At 41.1% G+C, this 14,819-nt stretch overlaps 1 protein-coding gene across 1 annotated transcript in view; it reads left to right on the top strand.

The window, feature by feature from the left end:
- CNTN5 (contactin 5) overlaps positions 1-14,819 on the top strand; it is a 312,385-nt gene that overhangs the window by 120,640 nt on the left and 176,926 nt on the right. The window contains exons 9-11 of the mRNA XM_044441829.1: positions 5,806-5,942; positions 8,385-8,514; positions 9,907-10,057. Of these exons, the coding sequence (XP_044297764.1) occupies positions 5,806-5,942; positions 8,385-8,514; positions 9,907-10,057 (418 nt within the window). The remainder of the gene's footprint in view (positions 1-5,805; positions 5,943-8,384; positions 8,515-9,906; positions 10,058-14,819) is intronic.

The raw sequence follows: 14,819 nt of genomic DNA, 5'->3' as shown, positions 1-14,819 counted from the left end.
AAACCCACTATAGGGAGCATAACATGGGAGAGGCTGTTTCCGCCCTACCTTGGTTACCATTCTGAAACTTTTTTGCACAGAACCGAGCTCAGAATTGATAATAATTGACTAGCAGGAGCCCCACTACCCTCAGGGGCACACAGCTCTATTTTTTGCAACAGAGAAAGCATATGGGAAATCTTCCAGGTAAGTTTGCTCGAGCAATTTGATCTTTGTTGATTCCTATATGAAATGATCTACTCTGCATCTTTGGAGCTAATGTATAGATCAAAAGTTCAATTTAGCTAGTCTCCAGTTTTTACATTTCTCCAAATGTGGTAATACAGTTTTTCGCAGTTTCAATTCATTGAAATTGAATGCATTAAAAGGCACATTGAAATAATACTTTGAGAGAACATAAATGTTAGATATATATTTAAGAACTTGATTTGAATGAATAATAAAAAAGCTCATAGGACACTGTTCAATGCTGTAGTTGCACTAGCCATATCTGCAGTGAATGAAGCAAGAATTAACGGTTCTGACAATGATTCCAGACCTAAGCAGAACACCTAAATGATAGCCCCAAATGGAAATCTCCTTTAAATATGGGAAACAGGGGACTGACCTGGACAGTTTTGTCTGTCTCTTCTTTAAGTACATGTCTGCTTGCAAGAACTATAGTAATTGATCCTTGAGATTAGTGAGCCATACATGCAAACAGGAAATTATCACAATGTCTATAGTGTGGTGTAGTGGTTAGAATGTTGGACCAGGGATGCAGGAGATCAGTGTTCTAGTCCTCACTCAGCCATGAATTTCACTGGGGAAAAGTTGCTGGAACTCAGTATAACCTACCTCACAGCCTTGTTGTGAGGATAAAATGGGGAAGAAGAGAAGCTTATGCACTACCTTGTGTTCCTTGGACAAAAGGCAGAGCATAATGACTACACACACACACACACACTCCCTAATGAAACAGTACCTTCACTTTTTGGCTTCAATGTTTGTCTAGGGAAATACAGAAAATTCTTATTTCTTATTATCAGCCTTCAACTATCTGGTACCCTCCAAATCTTTTTGAGTATATTGGGCATGGGTGAGGATGACTTAGATGTAAGAGGTGGAATGGGTGTGGAATACATGATTTGGGACTATGCTATGGTAGCAGCATGTGTATGAGGAAGTTCACACCACGAGGGGAATACTTGTGTTTCTCCAACATTCCAAGCAACAGGCTCCAAATCCTTTTAAAGTTTTTTTTTTCTTTTTGTGCAGGGATTTATTATTTTCAAATAATCCTAATGGTATTTCAGTAATTGCATGCCAACAAAACACTCCAGACCTGAACATCTTATCAGAGCAAGCCTAATGTTCTCAAATATGTCTAATTAAAGTGAACAATTGGCTGACTTGGTTTGTCTCATTAATTTTTGCTTTCTCATAAACGGTGAATGATGCCCATTTATCACAAAAAACAGCCTTTGCTTGAGCTGCTTTGTGTAAGTCACATATAAAATAGTTTAATTTTTGCAATTTGCCGTAATTATGTTAACCATCTCTCTATTGTAAGAATCTTTTTTTGCTTTTCCAACATTTAACTATTATTACTTTCACTGAGAATTTCATAACATTTATCATCCCAGTTTGATTTTTTTAACCCCAATCAGTTGAATTAACATTTGAAAATTGGAAGGAAAATAGCAAATATTCTCCAGTAGGTGTTAAGATCTTCCACCGCAAACTTTCTCTCTGGTTCTTTATCAAGACCTGAATGTTAGGGGTACCATGAGAACACTAAAAGAGTACCCATCATTGCTATCACTTTCCTGTAATCTAATGTCTGGAGAAACTTTCAAAAATGGGACACAAGCCCCCTCTACCACTGCTGAATTATTAATATTCCTAATAAGCTCTTACATAAAACTGAATTGTAATTTAGTGATGTGTGCTACATTTTTTCTGATGGATTCATATGAAATTTAAGTCTTACCAGTTCAAAGATTTTAAGCACCATGTTGGATCCAAACTTGGGCATGCTTAGAGTAGACCCAGTGAAATAAATAGGATGCAAGATAATCATGACTAAATTCAGTCTCATGAATTTGAGTGGTTCTACTTTAAGTATGACTTCAGATACAACACGATGCATGTTTAACCTGAAAAACAAATACTATGATTCCCAGCATTTCCCAACCTTCACACAGTTTCCATATGTATTCATGTTGCTGGTCAAGCTTGTCTGGAAATACTCAGATGCAAAACTTAGACCATAATCCTATGTGATTCCATACCAAGGCAACATCACTGAGCTCAACAGGGCTTGCTCCTATTCAAGTGGGTGCATGGCTGCAAACTAAATATCAGCTTGCTTTATATTGTTTGTAACTAGCTTGCCAGGCAAAACCGTCATGCCTTTCTTGCAGAGTCTCAAAACTCTGATTGGTGACTAGCCAAATACCAAATAGATTATAAGATTTATTTTAAATGCAGCCCAGCGCAAGGGCTGTTATTAAACCGCTTTATTGATTTTATTCTGTCCAAAATAGATTCTTCACTGTGCTAACTCTCAATTACTAAGCAACCCTGCCAGATATATTATCTGCATTCCTTGATGTCAAGGCCATTGACAACTGATACTCTACAAAGCCATACAGAAGAGATTTAAAAGCTTTCCTCTTCAGTGCTTGGGTTTAATAAGTTAAGCTTTATTAATTTGAGAATTCTGCTCCCTTGGAACTTCACATCTGTTGAATAGTTTTTAAGGCCTACAGCAGCATTCCCCAATCTAGCTTCCTCCAGAATTTTTAAACTTCCAACTTCCATCGTCCCAAAGCAAAATAGCAAATGATCAGGAATACGTCTGTTTCCAGAGGTGGCAGGCCTGCATGCACCAGTTGCTAAGGAGCCTGGGCAGGAGGGGGGTCTTGCACCCATCCTGCTTGAGGGCCCTGTGGGCATCTGGTTTGCCACCCTGTGCATGGAGTACTAGACTTGATGGACCTTTGGTCTGATCCAGTATAGCTTTTCTTATGTTCTTACATTCTTCATATTGGAAATTATACTGCAGAGGGTAGAGATCAAATTGCCAACATACGCTGGATCATGGAGAAAGCTAGGGAGTTCCAGTAAAACATCTACTTCTGCTTCATTGACTATGCTAAAGCCTTTGATTGTGTCGATCATGACAAATTATGGCAAGTTCTTAAAGAGATTTGAGTACCAGACCATCTTATTTTTTGAGTACCAGACCATCTTGAGAAACCTATATGCGGGTCAAGAAGCAACAGTGAGAACTGGACACAGAACCACTGATTGGTTCAAACCTGAGAAAGGAGTTTGGCAAGGCTGTATACTGTCACCATGCCTACTTAACTTATCTGCAGAGCACATCATGAGAAAGATGGGGCTAGATGAATCACAAGTTGGAATTAAGATTGCTGGGAGAAATAACAACCTCAGATATTCAGATGATACCACTCTAATGGCAGAAAGTGAAGACAAACTAAAGAGCTTCTTGATGTGGGTGAAGGAGGAGAGCACAAGAGTTGGCTTGAAACCCAACATTAAGAAAACTAAGATCATGGCATCCGGTCCTCTCACTTCCTGGCAAATAGATGGGGAAGAAATGGAGTTAGTGAAAGATTTTGTTTTCCTGGGCTCCAAGATCACCGCAGACGGGGACTGCAGCCAAGAAATTAAAAGACATTTGCTCCTTGGGAGGAAAGCTATGGCAAATCTAGACAGCATACTAAAAAGTGGAGACATCACCTTGCCGACAAAAGTGCAAATAGTCAAGGCTATGGTTTTCCCAGTTGCAATGTATGGCTGTGAAAGCTGGACCATAAGGAAGGCTGAGCGCTGAAGAATTGAGCCCTTTGAATTGTGGTGCTGGAGAAGACTTCTGCGAGTCCCTTGGGCTGCAAGGCAATCAAACCAGTCAGTCCTAGAGATCAACCCTGACAGCTCTTTAGAAAGTCAGATAGTGAGGAAGAAACTCAAATATTGGCCACCTAATGAGAAGGAAGGACTCCCTGGAGAAGAGCCTAATGCTGGGAACAATAGATGGCAAAAAAAAGAAGGGGACGGCAGAGGATGAGGTGGCTGGATGGAGTCACTGAAGCAGTTGGTGTGAGCTTAAGTGGACTCCAGGGGATGGTGGAGGACAGGAAGGCCTGGAGGAGTGTTGTCCATGGGGTCACGATGGGTCGGACATGACTTCGTGACTAACAACAACAACAACTGCAGAGGGAACTAGTCTGGGTAAGGCAACCCAGGATCCACTGTTACCTCAAAAGCCGTTGCGCTGATTCACAACTATGTTGATATGCAGGGAATCCTTTGGTGATTGGAGCTGCAGGGAACTGCATGCAGATACTGGTTTGTGAATGGACTGAACTCCTGACGCTGGTCTAAACACAGATCATTGACTGCTTCAGATATAACATTTCTGTTTTTATTAAACAAACACATTTGAATGTTAGCTCCAAAGGACCAACAGGCTTAGTCACTATTGCTCTCTTATCCTGCTTTGTAGCCTCCCAGAGGCATCTATTTGGCCATAGTGTGAAGGAGGCTGCTGGACTAGATAAGCCATTGGTCTGATCAAGTAGGACTTGTTAACTTGGAGGTGCACAGGCTGACATTTCACAGCAGGACTCCAATGGGACCCATTAGCATTGCATACCAAGGCCAGCAGGGAGGGGTCTGGAAGCAGTGTAAATCCACAGCAAGGTTAAGATCTTCCAGGACCTGCCATGCAATCACAATGTTACTGGGAGGCAATGTGATGCAGTGGCTGAAGTGCTGGATTGGACCTGGGGAGGCAAGCGTTCCAGTGTCCGCTCAGCCATGAAGCTCACTGGGTGAATAGGCAAGTCACCGACTGCCAGCCAAACCTAGCTTACAAGGTTGCCGCAAGTATAAAAATAACTAAAGGTCCATAAAGACTCTAGATTGATCATGTTGGTTATTATTTCACTGTTGCTTAGAAGGATTAAGACTGTAAATCACTCCAAAGGTATTTGTCTGTTGGGCAGTGTATTGTATGGCTCTACTGGAAAAATGAGAAGGAGGTTATTAAGGTTCAGCATTTCAATAAGCTTGCTCAGTGTCCAAAAGCCAGGACAGTTTTTCTAAAGCCATACCAAGGCTCGGTGGCATTCAACTTGTTCAAACAGCACCAGAAAAGATGGCCTCAAAGCTGCTTTCCCCAAATATATTTCATAAATAAGATCTGCTTTTGCTGTGAAAACCAAAACTGTTTTTTTTAGTGAAACAGATTCAATCCTCCCTTATTTCCCAGGATGGGGTTGAAGTTAGGGTTAAAACCTGTGTGTCCTGAGAACCCCTGACACAGTGCAGGAATTTTATAACACCCCTGGCCTTTGTTGCCCTTTGTTCCCAGGGAACCAATATGGCCACAAATAAAGGAATGTGTATGCTTTCTTTCACTTGTTATATTCTGTATCCTTATGTATTCACTGTATTCAGTCAAATGCATAACATCTTTAACACATGTGGTTTTGTTTCCTTCTAAGTATCCTTGAATGTGAAGTTAGGAGTCTTGGCTGGACCGTAGGGATTCATACAGGCAGTATATAAATGCAGTCAATCAATAAATCAGTCTTTTATGGAATTCTACTCAATTCACTCTTCATGAACTGAAGCAGGCTTAAGCCCTTTTTGTTCCCAATCCACTGTTGGCAAAATCTCTCAAAATGCCACCATCTTTTCTTCATCACTTTTGCTGACATGGACAAACCTTGATAACATCAGCTAAAAGCTCAGCACCACCACCTCTTCTGTTTTTGTTGTTACTGGCAGCGTACCCACATTGGATGGAGAGGCTGAACGATACCCAGTTAGACAGTGGGGAACAGCTTCGATGGGAATGTAAAGCCATGGGAAAGCCGAGGCCCACCTATCGCTGGCTAAAAAATGGAGCCCCTCTATGGCCAGAGGTAAGTGGACCAGTTGTTACCTTCCTTAGTTCAGTTAAGCTGTTCTGCTAATGCTGGGATAGCCAATTAACACATGCAGCATGATAAGAATCCTTTATTCTGATCCATGCCTCTGGCAATAGAATACAACTTGTTGATAACGTCTTTATTCAGCAGTCTTGAATCTCTGAAGTTTCATTGTGCCACTTTAGCTACTTTAAGGTCAATAAAAGAATGTTTTCTGTAATAGGAAAACCAGAAATCTGCCCAAATTATGCAAGTTAAGCAAATATACAAACACTCCTTCATTTTGCACAGTTTTCCTCCTTCTGTAAGTTATGGGGTTGGGGGAGATAAGTCTGTGTGAGACACTGAAGCCTTGAGGTGACCACGGGACCAGCTGAGCAGCATCCCATGAGGGAGATTGCCAAAGTAAATTAAGTTGCACTGACACACATTGACCTAGCACAACACCAGTAGCATTAGCCAGTGTACTGATTTCCCTTCTGAATCAATGCACCGACTAATTTTACAGGCGTTCTGCCACAGTAGTTAGCACAATGTAATTTATATTAGCAGCTATGCCCTGTTAGATACTGCACACTCTTCTGCAACTGCTTCGGAGGAGGAGGAAGCAAAATATTGCACATAATCCTACCTGCTGCACTTTTGTAGAATTGCATCATGCAATTGAAAACCTATACATTTGCAAGCATACTGAACGTATTGCTCCTCTTTCTCCATTTTATTGTATTGGAATTCGCATGAATTCAATCAACTGGTACTTAATTTCCTAAAACCAAGATTTAGCATGAAAGGGAACAAGTTGTAATACAAGGCAATTAAATCCAAGAACATGAACACAATTTATGACTAACATCCCACATAACTATGAACACTGCCAGGGCCCTCTTGCTACCCACAGCTATACCGGCAGGGGATGTGCACCATTGACCTCACTCCTGCACAAACACAGGTGCACATGTGCACATTTTCAACCAGGGAGAAGGCTGGATTCTTCACTATTAAGGTGCAATCCTATGCACATTTGGACAGAAAAGGGGCTTCCCACTCCCAGCATAGGCCGGCTGGGAGCTGTAGGCCTTTTTGTCTAGCTCAGGTTGCACCAGGTTGTATTTTAGAATTTATATCATGCATTCTTGGTAAACATGTCCAAATGCAAGATGAAAGCAAAATGCTGTAAATATACTATGGGTCCCAAGGTGCAGTGTAAGGAGAGCAAACTGAATAGTCAGAGTTCATTATGACTGTATCTAGCCAACTCACAGATGCCTATGTTCCTAGGGAATTCATCTCCCACTGTGTCTGGAGTGCAAAATGGTCACTGAAATATCCGAATACATATGAGAGATTAACCTACGCAGGTACTAGCATGGAATGGCACTTGCTCAGTTTAAGAGAACTGTCTTTGCAGAGTGTATTCGTGTAAGGCCTTTTCAACGGAATACCTTTGCAGTGATGGGCCTCTGCTCTCTGAAAAATGTAATGAGGCCCATCAGCACAGCCAGTACTAATTTCACTGAAGGTTCCTGAAAAACTTGATCCTGACATATAGCAGTGATACAGAAGGGGAATGCTGCTGCACAGCATGTGGGACTCCATTCTGGGTGAGCAACCCACAAATGCTGGGCACACTCACCAGGAACTTGGATTCAGGGCCATAACGAATTGGACTGGAGTCCAGGGACTAGAAGCCTGGGAATCAATCAGAATCCTGACGCCATTATGGATTCCTCCACATCCCTATTCTCAGGCAGACAGTTCAGATTTGGAATGTAGGATAAGCAGGGCAGAATGCCAGCATGCACTCTTGCCAAGAGGTCAGAGCAGCTATTCCTTTGGTCTGCATGTGGTCAGATGCATGTGTTTCTGCAGAAATAATTCTTTCTTTGTCACACAGCAGGACTTCTGCAACAGAAGCAGCTCAGAGTAAATCTGGTGGGTTACCATTTAAGATCCCCCAAACAAAGCACATGCCACCAATCCTGTACTGTGTGCTGTGTCAGGTGACAATCTCCCAGTCCTGGACAGCAGAAAAAGCAGAAAGCCCAATGCATCCTTTGTGTACTGCCATACATAACAGGCTACACTGTGCTTGGGACACAAATTTTACAGGTCCAGTTTACTTCTTCAGACCTGGAGTTCTTCACAGTAGAATGCCAATGAGTTAGCAGTCAATGTATTAGAGAAGTTAATAATAAGAGGATAATTCCAGGCAATATCCATTGTACACCCATGCAAGCTTCCCCAATATTTTATCATTGTCAGAGAGTCAACAGGCAAAACAAAGGAAAAGGCATCAGCACTGAGCTCAGCCAGCCACTTTCAAGCCTATTCAGCACATGAATACACGTGTCCCTTGCTTCTCTCTAAAGCTGAAGACCCAACAAATTGTCCTGGTGTTGTTTGCTTTTGTAGAATTATGTTTCTATTCCATTACAGAGCAGGATTGAGATGCTTAATGGTGTGCTGATGATCCACAGTGTGAATCAGTCTGATGCTGGAATGTACCAGTGTGTCGCAGAAAACAAGCACGGGGCCATTTACGCCAGTGCCGAGTTGCGGATTCTGGGTGCGTATTCAATGGGGTTGCATATTTTCCATTGTTGCATTCATTGGTGACATACCGCACAATGTGCCAGGAAATTCTCCAGAGCAATTCCCATTTAAGTGAGGAGAGGGTATCCTGGGGTCTGGATGCCTGCCCTTGCTTTAGAATCAAAAAGGAAGATGGAGCAGCCAGCTATTTCGTCAAAGTAATGTGTAGTTTGGCCCTGAGACTAGGTCAATCAGTGATGGATGGTTGGAACTATCACCTCGTTCCTTTCTATCTATCGGAACTACTAGGAATGGGCAAATTTATCAATTCTGGTTCTGTTCAGATTTTTCCAAGGTTAAATTCAGTTTGGGCCAGTTCTGTATCAATATATGGTTTTAGTTTTCATACTCTGTATAAACATTTGTCTACATTTTGTATACTTTCATTTATTTATTTAAAGGAAATAAATTTTATGTATTTAATACATTTCTATACCCCCCTAAAAGCCAGTTTTCTGGGCAGTTCTGAACAAGTAAAAGCATAGTAATACAATATCCTATATTCCAGACGTGTGTACTTTTTGTACAATTTTTGTAGGCTATTTTTATACATACAGCAACAATTATGTGTGGTTTTATGTTATATTTACTAATATGGACATTTTTGCATTTCCATTGGATCATGAGTGCACCTTTCCTTGTTGTGTACATATTTGTACATGTTGTATTCAAACGAAGAACAACCGTGCTAAATCCAGGAAAGTGTACGTTTTAGTGCACAGCTCAGTTCCAGAGCACTCTTCAGGTGTGAATCTGACAAATATATTTAAACATTGAGAAGAAATAAAAATTCTTGCCCAGCCTAGCAATTACCTTGGAGTATCATGTTATATTCCAGCATATTCCAGCATATTGAGCCGAAGAAATATCTATTTAGGAAAAAATGAACATAAATGTAAACAGAATAATTTAAGTATTCTGTTTAAATGGAAACAGAATAAATGTAAACAGAATAATTTAAGTATTTAAATAAAAACAGAAACAAACCATTCTAAGCAAGCACATAGAAAACATTTATTGAACTATGAGCATTTCAATTTTTAAGAAATATGTTACTTAGAAATATTTTTAATCAAATGCTTAAACGAATCCTGCTCTAGTTCCTTAAATCTATCACTTTTAAGTACTTTCTAATTATACATTTCTTTAATTTTATTAATAATTTTGTACTGGTACAATTTGTGATAATGCTTAATTGTAACGAGAAAAAAATGCAGTGGATTTGCATACTATCTTAATATGTACTTTTCTTCAACTTCTAAGAAAGAATAAAAAAAAATAAAGAGGTGTGCAATTTACAAAGAATTCATTGAAACAGGAAGCTGAAGATTTAATGGGAAGGCTGAAATGGCTCCTTTTTCAACAGCTTCTGCTCCAGCTTTCCCCTTAAGTCAACTGAAGAAAACAATCATTATTACCAAGGGCCAAGAAGTTGCTGTTGAGTGTAAACCGGAAGGCTCTCCCAAACCAACCATTTCATGGAAGAAAGGAGACAAAGCCGTGAGAGAAAACAAAAGGTCAGATGTCAGTCCGTTAATGTTTGCTTTTGACTGGATGAATGTCTGTAAGAAAGCGATAACAGGCAGGCTCCTTTGATTGACAATAGTTGTCTTTCAATACCAAATGTGTTAAATCAGGGAAATGTGTGATGCTTTACTATTATGCGCTCTAATGTATATTGTTAATTGTTAGAAGCTACCCATTTCATTTTATTTTAATTCTTTTGAAGGAGAGTTGGGTGGATATAATTTATGTAAGTTACTGATTCTCTTTTAAGGGAAATTCTCTTGTTTTAAGTCAAGCACATTAAAAATGCTGGGTTTGAAACCATAAGCACTCTGTCTGTCTGTCCATCTGTTAGATAGAAAGAAAGATGGCCAGATCTTATTCTGGCCAAAATCCAAAATATCCATTACCTCCTTGTCTGTCCAACAAGTCCATGACCAACCTTGTTGCCTCCTATGGTTCCCCCCCCCCCAAAGTTCTGGACCTGCTCCGCTTTATAACAGCCCTTCTCCCCATTGTTTGTTATTCTTCCCCCTATCCCCAAGAGAAGGTACCCATCACAAAGCTTGCCGCTTCTAATTTGTTCTTTCTGTTTTCACTTCTTCCTTGATAGCCCCAAAATTATTAAATGTGTTATGTATCCATTTATTATATATATCGGATGGATGGATGGATCCAAAACCCCAACCTTTTCCTCCAAGGGGCCCAAGGCAACATGTGAGCGGGGGATGTTCTGAGAGTTAGTGGCTGGCCCAAAGTCACCCACTGAGCTTCTGTTTTGTCAGTTTTCCTTGCAGGGCAAGTTCTGGCTTGATTTGATCTAGGAGCCACTTAGTATAGAAAACTAACAGATTGTCCAAGTGAGGGGCGTTGCTATTAGTTTTTAATATGGGGAGCCATTCACATATGCACACCCCACACCTGCACATGAACAACTTCACTCTGAAGCAGAATATTTAAGAAAGGACTGTGCTGAACATGGTCAGTAAAAATAAGGCATGCTTAGGGCTGCACTTCAACAAGCTGAAATGGAAAGCTAGGGCTAACAAGAACAGAAGGAGAGCATTTGGGCTGTTCCCAACTTTTTCACAGGAGTGTCCCATGATGGAACTATGGCTTGCTTGATGCTTTCCCTGAGGAAGAGTCAGGTCCTCTCTTTCATCAGTGGCCCCTTCATTGCTCCCATTTCATTACTCAGCCTGACCTCTAATTCCAGCAGAATTGCAGTGCAGTTCCCCATTGTGGCTTTCACTTTTATTTTATTTATTTATTTAGAAAATTTCTATGCCGCCCCATTCGCCGAAGCCTCGGGGCAGCTCACAAAACAGAATTCTAAGAGTAATCCAGAATTCCTTACCACATCCTCTCACTCAATCTGGACAAACCTCTGGGGTGGCATTTCCTGTAGCAGACAGAAATACAAATATGTACTTTATTTGTTTTCTAGGGTTTTTTTATATAGCTCTGACACACTAAACCCAGGAAAAAGAATGTGCATGCAACTGCCTCTGGATGTAAGGAGGGGACCACTCCTCAAATAAAAGACCCTTCAAAGGTGGTGGAATCAGATTCTGATTCAGAGGAGGAAGGAGCAGAACCCACAGTGGAAATGTCAAGGCTTGTGGACCCAGAGAGAAGCCAGGCAGCCGCTAAGAATCCAACGGTTTCACATTCTGTGGGAAAGCTTAGTTGGCAAGTTGATATAAAGGGTAGTGGACCTAATTTCGTTAATCCTTGTGTGCAGCATTAGGTTAGGAGAGCGGAGCAGTCCAGAAGTATCAAATGCTCCAGGCAGTTGGCTTTGAAGCAGCACAGATCAACTTCAAGGTGGAGGTACCTTTCTTCTGCTTGGAAAGGAAGAGAGATATTCAGTTTGGAATCAACTATGTATCATTAAGCTTCATTTCTCTAATGGCTTGTATGCTGAGTTTGCTTGGGTCTTTTGTTATCAAGTTCTGCAAAACTCTTATTTACATAATCATTTACATCATATGTTAAAACTGAACTGCTATGTTAGCTGGACAGTTTTAACATAGCATAGATTTTTAGTCAGAATCATAGAATAGTAGAGTTGAAAGGGGCCATGAAAGCCATCAGGTCCAATCCCCGCTGTTGCAGGTCACCAAATAACACCATCCCACTCAGATGGCTGTCCAGTTTCTTTTGGATGTCTCTAGTGTGGGAGAGCCCACCACCCCTCCAGGCACATGGTTCCACTGTTGTATTGCTCTGACAGTGAGGAAACTTTTCCTGATGTCCAGCCTGAATCTGGGTTCTCACAGCTTGAACTGATTATCTCGTGTCCTCCATTCTGGAAAGCCTTGTCCTGGCCTGCTTGGAAAGACACCAAGAAGATTTTTTTATTCCCCCTGCTGGAATAGAGACTGCAGTAGGGCTGCCAATTCTGGAGCTCCCCTCATTTCAAAATCCACTTCATAGGTGACAGGGATGACTTCATGCTAGCCTGAGAAAAAGAAGCCAATAGGAGAGTAGGATGGCAAACAAGTGATGTTCAGGATCACCAGATTTTCAAAACATGATTTTGCTGCCTGTCTTGTGCCCAATTTCTATTTCTCATTGCTGGATACTCTTCATGAACAAGAAACTTGTACACACCAAGCAGCAATTGAATGGGAGATCTGGGCAAGTTTTCCTAAATGTGTGTCAATTTTCAAATTAGCACAAATTCCTTGTATAGACTAATCCAGGACTGATCCAATCTATGAGGGAAATGCATGTAATTGCGTGTAAATTCTGAGGTTTACAAATCAAAGTGGGAATACAGAGCAACTTGAATGTGAGCAAGTGTCAGACAATTTGTAAGTATTTTCTGCAGAACTTTGAACATATTCATGTGTTGAATGAGCAAAGATTTAATGTTCGTATATGAGAGAGCACATATATGTTAGGTCAACCACATAATGGAAATATTTGGGAATAAAATAACTTGTCTCTTCTAGTCTTGTACAGCTTCAGTGATGAGAACAAATTGTGGTGGTAAGATTCAGTGCAACCTGGTGCCCTTCCCATGGGCTCGACTACAACACCCATAATAACTGACCAGCATGGTCATAAGAAGGGCTGCAGCCTTCTGGTTGGGGAAGGGTTATCTACTGGATAGAAGTTGGACTCAGTGGCCTAAATGGTTCCTTTCAGTTCTATGATCCTGGGATTTCCCAATTCCATATATTTCACAAGTGTGAAACTGTTGATGTTGCTGGTTCATCTTCAGCCTTCCAGTATACCCAAAGGGTTATCTACTGGATGGGTATCTTTGGTAATATCCTACATCTATAAATGCTGCTATCTTTTCTCCCTGTCTGTTTGCAGGACAATTCAGAGTTCCCTTCTTGAACCTAAGGATGCACTCCTGTGTGTGTCTTTTTTCTGTCTAAACATACATAGAATCGCATCCTAAGGACACAATCCTATGCTGATACCCAGAAGCTGCTGAACTCAGAGGCTTGCAGGTGTCCAACGGAGAGCAGAAGGAGCAGCAGATAATTTTCACTCCCCCCCACCCACATTTTCTGCTAGACAGACTCCTTCCCCTTTTTAGCTGAGGCATTTCAGAGGTGGAGGAGGGAGGCTGCATCAACTGCAGGACATGTGCAGCTGAACTTTCGAGTCTCCTGGACTTTCTTGTCCCCTCCCCTCCCCTCCCCAAATACCCCCTTTCCTCTCTCTGAAGTCACTTGACAGCCTCAGAGAGTTGCCAGCACGGCTCTTTCCATTCCAGTTGCAAGTGAACAGTAGGGAGGAGACACAACTTCAACTTCCAGCTTGCAAGATCAGACTACTTCCTCTGACCTTGGATCTGAGAATCTGAATGATCCTATGCCCCCCGCCCCCGAGGCTGTCCAGAGGCCATAGGATTGTTCTCTCTATCACTATTTTAATGCTTCCTACCTTCAAGACTTGCAAGAAATTGCTATCTTTCTTGGGGCATTCTGAGAAGCATCTTAGGGCACAGTTTTCGCTGAGTGATGGCCAAGCTTCTTGGGCATCCTTGCCCAGGGCAGACTCACGATGGACTCAGAAGTATCCTAAGCCTGCGCATTGCTGGGCAAAACAGTGCTAGTGGGCAAGCCATCTGTCAAGGTAGTTTGCCCAATAATTTTGGCTCTCCCCTTGGAAAATCTCTGATAAGCTTCCATGACACTCCAGCATTCTTTAAAATACAATTTGAAAAATGATTGTTCTGAATTTATTGTAGTTTTATTTATCTCAGATCACATTTAAGCCAATGTGCTCAAGGACTTGTAGGGATAAACTTTAAGAACAAAAGCAAATCGTTGTTCATTTCTTACTTCTGCTTGTCTCTCTCATAACCATGTACACGGGTGCACACAAACATCTCATTATTGAGCTTTCATTTCAGCTGATTATTACCATTACATGCCCATTAATTATAGTTAAAATAAAATCATCCCAAACCATTCTAGCACAAGAAAATCCTATTAAGGCTCTATTATTACTTACTTTGTGCTCTCTGCAAAAGAAAAAGTGTTTTAATTGTCTGCTTTTAGCTAACAAAAATCTAATTTCAGGAAGACAGTGTCTTTTCTTAATGGTTTTGCTTTGGTTTGTTAGCTTTCCTGAAAGTGAATGACAGTATTACAGCAGAATTATTTGCATGTCAAGATCTACGTTTTAATTTTATGGCTACTGATTACAAGTTTCCATTTTGGCCAGTCTATGTTTATGTCCCACAAATGCACAGAATTCAGACTTTTCAAGCCATTTCCTTTTCAGCATTTCTCCATCCCACTA

Source organism: Varanus komodoensis, unplaced genomic scaffold (assembly GCF_004798865.1).
Source record: "Varanus komodoensis strain SLA01 unplaced genomic scaffold, ASM479886v1 scaffold4, whole genome shotgun sequence".
Taxonomy (NCBI): Eukaryota; Metazoa; Chordata; class Lepidosauria; order Squamata; family Varanidae; genus Varanus; species Varanus komodoensis.
Note: the sequence above shows the minus strand (reverse complement) of the source record. Positions and strands in the feature narration are given on the sequence as shown.